This window comes from Hibiscus syriacus, unplaced genomic scaffold, assembly GCF_006381635.1.
Source record: "Hibiscus syriacus cultivar Baekdansim isolate YM2019G1 unplaced genomic scaffold, ASM638163v2 tig00007387_pilon, whole genome shotgun sequence".
NCBI classification, from domain to species: Eukaryota; Viridiplantae; Streptophyta; class Magnoliopsida; order Malvales; family Malvaceae; genus Hibiscus; species Hibiscus syriacus.
The window spans coordinates 64060-75364 of record NW_024062136.1 but is presented as its reverse complement, the minus strand read 5'-3'; the positions used below and the strand labels follow the sequence as shown (position 1 = coordinate 75364).

The 11305-nt window shown below is 39.3% G+C and overlaps 1 protein-coding gene across 1 annotated transcript; it reads right to left on the bottom strand.

Moving 5' to 3' along the window:
- Positions 1-9901: 9901 nt before the first annotated feature.
- LOC120201486 (phospholipase A(1) DAD1, chloroplastic-like) lies at positions 9902-11305 on the bottom strand. Its single transcript, XM_039202083.1, has 2 exons — positions 11188-11305; positions 9902-11091 (listed from the first exon to the last, which is right to left on the bottom strand). Exons 1-2 carry the CDS (start codon positions 11303-11305, stop codon positions 9902-9904), a joined length of 1308 nt encoding a protein of 435 aa, XP_039058014.1.

Sequence of the window (11305 nt, the reverse complement as noted above, 5' to 3'; positions counted from 1 at the left end):
ATTTGGTAGTGACTAATTCTTTTATGTTGATATTATCAATTGTGGAAAGTCCAATATAAAGTTTTGCCATGACCAAGGACAAGGGGGATTGACGAGTTTGGACTCAATGACCTAACTATGAAATATTAAGCCCAACACTAATCTTTGTTAGCAAGGCCCTAAATAGGGGGAGAAAAATAAAATACTATAAGCTAGCTACACCCACTATTTTTGCTCCAGTCCTCCAAAGCTTTTTTTATCCACTCAGTGTAAAACTCCTTGAGACTTGGCGCCCACTGCATGCCCGTTCACTTCCAGTCTCTTATCGTCAAATCGCTTTACGCTTCCATCTCTACTGCTTATTAAATATTTACTCCTCGCTGTCCGCCATTGGTCCTTCTTCCTTTTATTCCCATGTCTTTTCTGAATCTTCAAGTTCATGCTTCGTTTCCTTCAACTCATTACTGATGGATGGGTGCAGCATTGTATCTAATATTTAAAGATTATCCATCCAAAAATAAATATTCACAACTTAGTATCATTGAAGAGGATGTACATTTTAACTTAGATGATTCATTGCAGTCAATTCTCACTAGATCCTTTCACACACATCTTGGATGTGAATTTTTTCACCACATTTGCTTTATTTAGAGAGTATTTTGTTCTTTTCTATAGTATATTGGAAACTATTATTGAACGGGTATGAGACAACTATACCAAAACAGTGTCATTTTGATGTGAGTGTTTAGATACTAAAAATGAACCAAAACGACCTCATTTAAACTTTATATTGAATTGCATTTTACAGAATCAAACTAGGGCCTCTTCGAATCAGTTGCTTACACTTGACCACTAAGACAAAATGGATTTATAAAATAATTCTAACACAAATAATATATATCTTAAACTTCACTTTATATTAAATCTAAAATCCTTAATAATCTAGGGATTAAGTCCAAAATTGCCCATTATATATTTTTTCGTTCTACACTTCGTCTTCACCGCAGTCATGCGAGGGAGAAGAAAACAGCCCGAACCGGGATGGTTCCTCAGCGTCTGAAGGTGGCTTTGGGGCCGATATGTTGTCGATATTAGGGACCCCACGACGAAAGAACATCATTGGTTTAGATGTTATCTATAGGAGGATGATGATTATCATTTATCAGTGTTAGGCATAACTGAGCTGCTCAAGTAGTTGTAACTGAAGTGATTCTTAGTACTGTTAGTAGTTAAGGTTGGTAATGCTGTTAGGCAGTTTCTTGATTCTGTTAGCTTTGTTAGTAGCAGTTAGTGTAGTCCATCAAGCTGTATATATATAACATCATACAAGGTCATGTAAAAAAATGAAAGTTTTTCACATATTGATTGCAATTTATGAAGTTTCATAATATTACAACATGGTATCAATCGTCGGAGATCCTGGTGACCTTTTCTTGAGTCTTGTGGTGTGATAATGTCACTTAGTGAAGTGGTTTCCTTTCCCCCCAATAGAGTCAAGATGTTTACAAATAAAAAGATCAACGTGGTGCTCGATAAAGTCGACTTCTTGCTATGGAAACATCAAGTTTTACTTACTGTTCACAGTCATCGAATTGAACGGTTGCTCACTGGTGCGTTGAAGCCTCCACCAGAGATGGTGGCTGATGAAAGTGGTGCGATGATCCCAAATGAAGCATACGAGGACTTTGTGGCCCAAGACAGCGCGTTGGCTTCTTGGCTGTTGTCAACAATTAGCAACCATTTACTGTCTCAGTTTGTTGGAGCAGAGACTGCTTCTGCAGTGTGGAGTACTGTTCTACAGTTTTTTGCTACAAGATCATCAACAGCAGTGATGAATCTGCACTATAAACTGCAATCTCTCAAGAAGGGTGACGAGACTATGCGAGTGTATTTGTCACGAGTCAAAGAAACGTGTGATGCTTTGGCGTCTTATGGTAGTGCTGTTTCTATCGTTGGTCAGGTGGCAAGTATTCTAAAAGGTCTGCCCAGGGAGTATCAACCCTTCATGGCAGTGATCACCACCAGTGGAGAAGCTTTGTCTTTGGAAAAAGTATGTACAATTCTTATTGATGCTGAAACACAGTTAGTAGGATTCACTGCTCAAGAAGAGGTGGTGTTAGCAAGTGCGAATATTGCTCGTGGTTTTGAGTCTACAAAGGATGACTCTAATACATATTCGTATTATCATCGATCGCATCAACCTGCATATTCTGGTGGGAGATCTAATGGCAGGACTGGTCGTGGACGTGGCAGGTCTCGAGTTCAATGCCAGCTGTGTGGGAAGCCAGGCCATCTTGTTGACCGATGTTGGCATCGGTATGATGAGAACTTTCAGATTGTGTCATCTAATGCAAATCAGTCTCAGCTTACAACTAACTCAGTAGGGCTAATATTGTATCTTATGACAATGTTGCTTGTGAATGTTGTTCAAATAAGTCTCGATCTCAGTCGATGACAGAGGGTACTTCTCGAGATCATATGGCTTCTACATCTAGTCAATATGATTGGGTAGTGGATTCAGGTGCCACTCATCACGTGACACCAAATGCATGTAATATTACTAATCGGGTAGAGCGTGGTGGCCCAGGTAAGCTAATGGTTGGTGATGGTCTCTCTTTACATGTTAATATGACTGGTGATGCTACATTAGAAACGTCAACCAGATCATTTTTGTTAAATGGTTTGCTTCATGTACCTCAAATAACACAAAATCTTCTCTCGGTGTCTAAGTTTGCTAGGGACAATGGGGTGTTCTTTGAATTTCATGCCCAAGGATGTTGTGTTCGTGATGTTGTTACTAAGAACATTTTGCTGCGTGGCCGTGTTCAGGATGGGTTGTACGTTTTCTCAGGAGATCGAGTTGCAAGTATTTGTCAAAATGCTGCTGCACACACTGCTGTTGCTACAAATAGCTTAGAACTTTGGCACCGTCGGTTAGGACATGCAACATATAATATTGTTGCTCGTGTTTGTAAATCACCGGATGTACTAATTTCTAAAGATATGAATAATATGTGTGAAGCGTGCTGCATTGGCAAAAGCCATAAATTACCGTTTCCTGACTCTACTACTGTTTATACTGCACCATTTCAACTTGTTTTCACTGACATTTGGGGACCAGCACATGTGGTGTCCAATGGCTTTCGTTATTACTTGTCATTTGTAGATGCGTATTCAAGGCATTCTTGGGTATATTTTCTAAAGGATAGGTCACAAGCTGTGGTTGTCTTCAAACAATTTTAAAAGATGGTGTTGACTCAATTTGGTGTGCCTATTAAAGCTGTCCAAAGTGACTGGGGTGGTGAGTATAGGAGCCTCTCGTCTGTTTTAGCTAAGGAAGGGGTTCTTCATCTTGTAGCCTGTCCTCATACCTCTGAACAGAATGGAGTAGTAGAGAGGAAGCATAGACATATTATGGAATTGGCCTTGGTACTTCTGGCTCAAGCTGGAATGCCACTGCGTTTCTGGTACTATGCTACTGTCACCGCTGTGTACATCATCAATCAGTTGCCAACAAAAGTACTGGATTGTGTATCTTCACTTGAGAAGTTGTTAGGAAAGAAGCCTGAGTATGAGTTGATGAGAGTGTTTGGGTGTAGATACTATCTTCACTTGAGGATGTTTCAGAAACACAAGCTGAATTTCAGGTCACAGTCATGCACATTTTTAGGATACAATCCACAACATAAAGGGTATACGTGTTTAGCTACTGATGGAAGAATTTACATATCCAGGAATGTAATTTTTGATGAGGCTATCTTTCCATTCGTGAGTGCTCCTGTCTCTTCTACAACACCTTCTGTTGCGAGTTTGAAATCGAGCTCACTTGAACTTGTTGCTGATGTTGGAAAATTAAGAGCCGGTGATACTGCGGTTCGTGTTAAATCGGAAACTACCTCTTCGAGTGATGTTTTAGCACATGAAGATGCGATTGGGTTAGCTGCGGATGAAGTTTCAAACTTAAATAGTGAGGGTGGTCAGCATGATGAAGCTGACATTGGTGATGTTGAGCAAGGTGGTGATGAGCTAAGTACGCATAATGAGTCTGATGCAGTGGCAGGTACAACTGTTGAGACTGTCACAAATTATTATCCCATGCTCACGAGAAGCAAATGCGGCGTTTTCAAGCCGAAAACATTTTCTGTTGTTGGTAACTCAATGGAGCCAGTAAATGTTCATGAGGCTCTTCAATCACCACATTGGAGGAATGTTATGCATGCATAACTTGAAGCGTTGAAGGTGAATGGCACGTGGTCTCTGGTTTCACTGCCTGAAGGAAGATCTGTGGTAGGTTGCAAGTGGTTGTTCAAGGTGAAAAAAAATTCAGATGGGTCAATTAGTCGATACAAAGCTCGACTTGTAGCAAGGGGATATTCCCAGGTGCCAGGCTATGATTTTAATGAAACTTTTAGCCCTGTTGTCAAGTTTGCTACACTTAATATAATACTGTCGTTGGCTGTAACAAGAGGCTGGCAGCTACGACAGGTTGATGTAAACAATGTTTTCCTACATGGGGATTTGCATGAAGAGGTTTTCATGCAGCAGCCACCCGGATTTGAGCAAAAGGCAGTTGATGGCACTATGTTGGTATGTAAGCTTCAAAAGGCCTTGTATGGCCTGAAACAAGCCCCGCGTAGCTGGCATACAAAGTTGAAGGAATGTTTACTGCAAATTGGTTTTAAAGAATCCAAGGCAAATACATCACTGTTTATACGATGTGTTCAAGGGATGCGTGTGTATATGTTAGTTTATGTTTATGACATAGTGCTAACAGGTGACTCAAGTGCTCAAATTGAAGAAGTTGTTAGGTTGTTGAGTGATAAGTTTGCTCTAAAGGACCTTGGTGAACTCAGTTTTTTTCTTGGCATTGAGGTTAAACGATGTGGTGAGACTTTGATTCTTAGTCAACACAAATTTATATTAGAACTGTTGATGAAAACTAAGATGCAGGATGCGAGTGCTGTAGCTACACCCATGCTGGTTACATCGAAGCTTGCAGAGGATGCTGGTGAGTTGTTGTCTGATGCATATGAATATCTTAGTGTGGTAGGTACATTATTGTATGCTTGCCATACGCGCCCGGATATTTAGTTTAGCGTAAATAGGGTGGCACAGTATATGCATGAGCCTAGACATGAACACTTTGTGGCTGTTAAGCGAATTTTAAGGTACTTGATCGGTACACTTAATCATGGACTCGTTATAGCACCAGCGGTTGCAGGGCTTCATGTTGTAGCCTTTGCGGATGCAAATTGGGGTGGCAATACCGAAGATAGAAAGTTCATCACAGGCAATTGTATCTTTGTTGGCGATAATTTAGTTATGTGGAGTTCCAAGAAGCAAAAATCTGTGTCTCGATCCACCATGGAGGCTGAGTATAGGAGTGTTGCTGATGCTACTGCTGAGACAACATGGGTGAGTACACTGCTTGCAGACATGGGGGTTCAACAGCTGAAGGCTCCTGTGGTGTGGTGTGACAATAACAGTGTTATTTCCATAACAACAAATCCAGTTTATCATGCCAAGACAAAGCACGTGGAACTTGATGTTCACTTTGTAAGAGAAAAGTTTGCAGCTAAGCATGTAATGGTAAACTATGTGCCTGCTAGTCATCAAGTAGCCGATGGTCTCACCAAGCCTTTGCCAACAGCACAGTTTGAGGTGTTTCGCGCAAAGCTTAATGTTCAGTCGTTTCTTGGGGGAGAAGAAAAAAGTAGGGGGAATGTTAGGCATAGCTGAGCTGCTCAAGTAGTTGTAACTGAAGTGATTCTTAGTACTGTTAGTAGTTAAGGTTGGTAATGCTGTTAGGCAGTTTCTTGATTCTGTTAGCTTTGTTAGTAGCAGTTAGTGTAGTCCATCATGCTGTATATAACAACATACAAGGCCATGTAAAAAAATGAAAGTTTTTCACATATTGATTGCAATTCATGAAGTTTTATAATATTACAACAATCAGCAAACAAAATCAAACATGTTTGGGGGATTGAACAAGGAATCAAAATGATGAAGTACAGTACTCACGATTGTCTGGAAAGATGGTGGTGTGGGGTTTCTAGCCGGTGAGCTTGTTTTGGACCCAGCTGATTATCTCCAAACAAAAACAAGACAACATATAAGTAAGTTTAACCAAAAGAAATCGAGTGTCTTGATTCGTTTATCTAATCTGGTCTATGTTCTCACCTTCATTTGAGAAATGGTGTGACATTGAAAGCTTAGCTTATCTACAATGGAGAGTAGAGTGGGAGAGATTCCATTGTTGGCCTCCTCTAGCGAAAGTTCAACCTTGCCATCCATCACCCATAACCCTCCAAACGTAGCCACCCCGTGTTGGACCTTGCCTCTTTCGTGATTTCTTATCTATGACTATTGGTAAACGAAAGAAAGAAATACACGCTGGTGCAGAACGCCACGACACAGAGCAACAAGTTTTGGCAAACCTCGGTTTTGCATCGACCGTAAGTAGAAGCTTGGGCAGAATGGTGGTTCCTTTGAAGGTCTTTCTTACGATCTTTTGTTTCTTGGTTGCCTAAATATTGAATGTAACAATGGATATTCTGACACAATTTGTGGCTCTTCCCGGACCGTCTCTCCAGATTCCGTCTCCATGTTCTTCAAGAGAGGTTGAAGATGAGAGATGAAATGAAATGCAGAAAGAGACAAGTGTAATGGGAAAATTTAGGCTTACTCCTTGGATTATTTATAATTTCAAAATTAATCTCAAATTGCACAGTTTAAGATATATATATGACTCGTGTTAGAATTATTTCAAAGCCTCATGTTGCCTTAGTGGTTATGTGTAAGCAGTAGATTCCAAGGGGTCTTATTCGATATCCTAATGATAAAGTTTAATTGTATTTTTTATTTAACAAAATACTACTGTTTTGATTCGTTTGGAGTATCAATGTAACATCCCAAACTAGGGGTTAGTGACTAAATTGTAAAGTTTAAGAATTTGGTGATTAAAGTAGAAGAATGGATTAGTTCAATGATTTATCTGGAAATAAATCATAAAAGATATTAGTAATTATAAAAGGTATTAAAGGGCAAAAGGGGTCATTTGACCAAGAGATGTATTAAATAATGATATATATATAGGGATAAGGATGAGAGATTTTCCAGAAATCTCTTCTCTCTTTTCTTCTTCATTTTCTTTTTCCTCCCGTGAAAGCTCCAAGGCAAAGGTAAGATTCCTTGTTAGCTGATGATTTGTTGATTTTAAGAGTGGGTTTTGATCCTTAGGTAATACTTAAGATTATGGAAAGCTTAGGTTGTCCTAAAATCAAAAGATAAAGGAGATAGAGAAGATTAAAGATTAGTGGTTCTTGAATGAAATCTTGAAATAGAGTTTATAATAAGAATTGAAAGTTGGATTTGACTTGTCATCAATCTAAGTAAGAGATATGAAGTGATATAATTGGATTTGAAACATGTTGCAAAATTGATGTAATTATTGAATTACATATGGATGATAGGATTTGAAGGTTTAAGATGAAATAAATGAGTATAAATAGGTTTAAGGATGTGTACTAGAGTTAAGAATGAAAAAGGGGATGAAACATGAAGGATTTAATCCAAAATGAATGATTTTCGGGTTCAAAAAGAGGATTCTGGGCAGAGTGCATCGATGCATATTCATTGTGCATCGATGCATCAAGGTTAAAACCCAGAATTTTGTTTGAAGGTGTATCGATGCATAGGTAGTGCATCGATGCACTCTTTTAAATAGAAAACATCGAATAGGATTTATGCATCGATGCATAATTCGTGCATCGATGCATCCCCATTAAATAAAAACATCGAATGTAATTCGTGCATCGATGCATAAGTAGTGCATCGATGCATAAGTAGTGCATCGATGCATCCCGTTATTAATGAAACATCGAATGCATTTTATGCATCGATGCACAAGTAGTGCATCGATGCATACCTTCATTAAAAGAGGAAATTGGCTTTTCTCTTAGCCTAAGAAGTGACAGTTTAGAATATATCAATTGGAATATTGATATGAATCTGTGTATTGTTATGTAGAGATAGAACGTGATCCGTTTCAGGACAATTGAGGAATTAGAATCGAATCAAAGCAAAGCTAAGGTGAGTGCAATTTATTTTGTACTTATTTTATTGAATTAACATTGGCTTGTGATGAGCCAGTGATGGAGTTACTATGGTAAGAAGAAACTTCTAAATTGTTATGTGATTACCATGTATGCATTAATACATAGAAATAGATGGATGCTATGTTATATGATTTATATGCTTAAGTGAAAATGCAACATATGATATATGTTATTTGACATGACATGCATGGTTACATGAAAGAAAGCTATGTGACTACATGTATATGTGAAAGAAGCTATAAGCTTATATGCACATGTGATATATGTGATATGAACTGCATGAAATGATTTACGTGAATACATGTATATATAATACATGTGATATGATATGAGATATATGGTTACACATACATGTGGTATGTGACAGAAGAGAAAAAACAAGTGATACGAAATGTATAAATAAATGCCCATAGTATATGATACGAGAGCTATAGGTATAGTTGGCATGCCAAGAGTCGAGGGTTTACCTATGTTGAAAGGAACATATGGATAGTTGCCGAGGATCTTTATGACCTCTGGATAGTTACCGGGGTTCTTTGTAACCTCTGGACAGGTCCTTCGGGACGAATACTGAACAAATGTTCGGTGCCCCATGAGGGAATTTATACGAGCTGTGGTGACAGCATTAGTGCACAACCTCAATGTACTCACATACCTCTATTCTCAATAATATACATGGGCAATGAAATTGAAAGACAAATGAAAGTGAAAGTGATACAAGAAGGTAAGTTGCATGTGTGCATGACCTGATTGTATATTGTTATCATACAATAGATTCATGCATATTGATATGTCATGATTCAATGATATGAATGCATATACATGAATTATAGGATGTTATGTGTGTTTCTGGGTATAGTGATATATGTGTTATATGATGAGTATATGGTAAGTGGAAAGGATTATTGATAGTGTTTGCATATGTATGTCTTTTATTTATATGAAATGATATATGGTTATATTATATGTTTTATATGCCTCACTAAGTCAACGACTTAGCGTGTGATTATTTCACACGTAGGTTACAGAAGTGAAAAGAGTAAAGAGCTAAGAGGAGTAAGACAGGTCAGTTCTCCTTACCCAATTGTCAGATCAGAAAATATATGTACGGTATATAGAGTGTAGTTGGCATGTAGTCTAAAGATATAAATTGTATGAACTCTGATATATTTTGTAAACGTTTTGAATAAGTTAAATGTTATCCAAGTTTTTGAATTACTCACTATTTTATACGAATAAAGGATTGAAAAGTCAATGTGACACGTCGGACTCGTATCCGGGTCGGGTACGGGTTGGGGGTGTTACAATCAAAACACTCACATCAAAACGACGTTATTTTGATATGACTATCACGTCGATAATCATAAATCACGTCACCGTAATATGTCGTTAGTGATTTAATGATAGAGTGACATAATTAAAGCTGAAATCAAAGTTTAATGTTATAATTAAAAAATTGAAAGTTTAAAAGTATAAAAGCGTCAACGAACAAAATTCAATGGTATTTAACGTAGTTTTTCCTATATTAATATAAGGGGAACATTTTAAATAACATAAAAAATTGTATAAAAAGTTTTTGATTCATTACCATCTCTAATTCTATGAAAAAAATTATAAATCCAAAAAGGTAAGATATTGTGAAATGGATTTCTTTTATGAATTAGTTAGTCAAGATCTTTTTCTTAAAATAATAATAATAGCAATACTACTTTCATCTACAGAAGTGCAAGGTTAATTTTTATCTTCATATAGAAATTATAATTACACAGTTTTGGGCTATCGAGAGATCTTGTCGAAAAAGAAAATCAATCTACAAACTTCGCCAGCTTTTGGCGATGGTGCTTATATAAAACTGTCATGGCGGTTGCCCCGAAGGGACAATTTGAACTAACGAAACCATTTACCAAGTGGAGATAAGTGCTGAGATCGTGACAAGTCACCACTCCTTCCTTGCAGAGATGCGGGCACTCTTTGCTGCTCAGTCTCAGCTCTTGTCCTACTTCTGCATAAATCAGCGCCGTCTGTCGCACGCGCTTTTCGACCCATCCCGGCAAAGCTTCCTTGTTTGCCTCTCCTATCTCATTCTCATTGTTGTCAATTATAAAGCCTGGTACTTTTGTGATCACGTCGTCCGAGTTTACTATTCGTAGAATCTTCGTCCCGCTTTTCTCTAGCTCACATCTGAAGCTTTGATTTCCGACACGTGGTCCGCCGAACGAGATGACCGTCACCATCGGCGCATTGTCGAAGGTGGATTTTATATCGTACGCTGCAAGCGTAGCGAGTGCAGCGCCGAGGCTGTGGCCGGTGATGGTGATGCTGAGGGGTTCATCGCCGTACAGTTGGAGTACTCTTTCCACCTCTTCCCTCACCATGTATCGCAAGCTAGGACACGTGTCACTATAGGAAGTGAAAAGGCTCAAAAACCCACTCTCAACCATGGGCACCGCCCCGCCGCCTTTAGGATCCACACTGGACACGTCATCATGCAGACAAGTGAGCGTGGCGCGTAAATTCTCGAACCACTCCAAGCAAGTGGTAGTGCCTCTGAAGGCAATGACCACGTCGCGGCGGCCTAGCCTGGCGATCTCATCCTTGTCATGGCAAACTGCCACGTAACCAATCCAACTGGACCGGGTGGAAAGCCAGGTTGGTCCCTTATCAATCCAAGTGGGCAGCTGAATCCCACAGGAGGCACGCAGGTGCTTGGTGGGTTTATAACCTGTATGTCCAATGCAAGATCGGGTGAGTATGGAGTTCTTGGGGAACTTAGAGGTGGCATAAGTGGGTGAAGAAGGGTCAAAATCGAAACAACGATACGTAGCTTCGACGAATCTCCCATATCTTAGAATCTCACTCCTTAGAATATCATCAAGAGGATCAAGCAAGCCTTGCCATTTATCTATTCCCTGATACTCCGTCCAGTTCTTGGCGAGTTTTGCTGAGTTGGGAAGTGAGGCATATTGTTTCAATGGAGCCCAGGAAAACTCAGGGGGTGGACTGGCGTTGACGGTGGAAGGAGTGGGTTTAGGGATAGAAGGTGTCGGAATGACAATGGAAGGAGTGAGTTTAGGGATAGAAGGTGTCGGAATGACGGTGGAAGGAGTGAGTTTCGGGATAGAAGGTGTCGGAATGATGGTGGAAGGAGTGAGTTTAGGGATAGAAGGTGTGCATGGCTTGACAGTAACACCAATTGCAGCAACCCTCAT

What these genes read in the sequence shown, in the direction of transcription:
- LOC120201486 (XM_039202083.1), bottom strand. Translation starts at nt 11,305, where the DNA reads ATGAGGGTTGCTGCAATTGGTGTTACTGTCAAGCCATGCACACCTTCT. An exon ending in ACTCACTCCTTCCACCGTCA is followed by an intron (nt 11,092 to 11,187) that starts TTCCGACACCTT and finishes ACGCCAGTCCAC; the next exon opens with CCCCTGAGTTTTCCTGGGCT.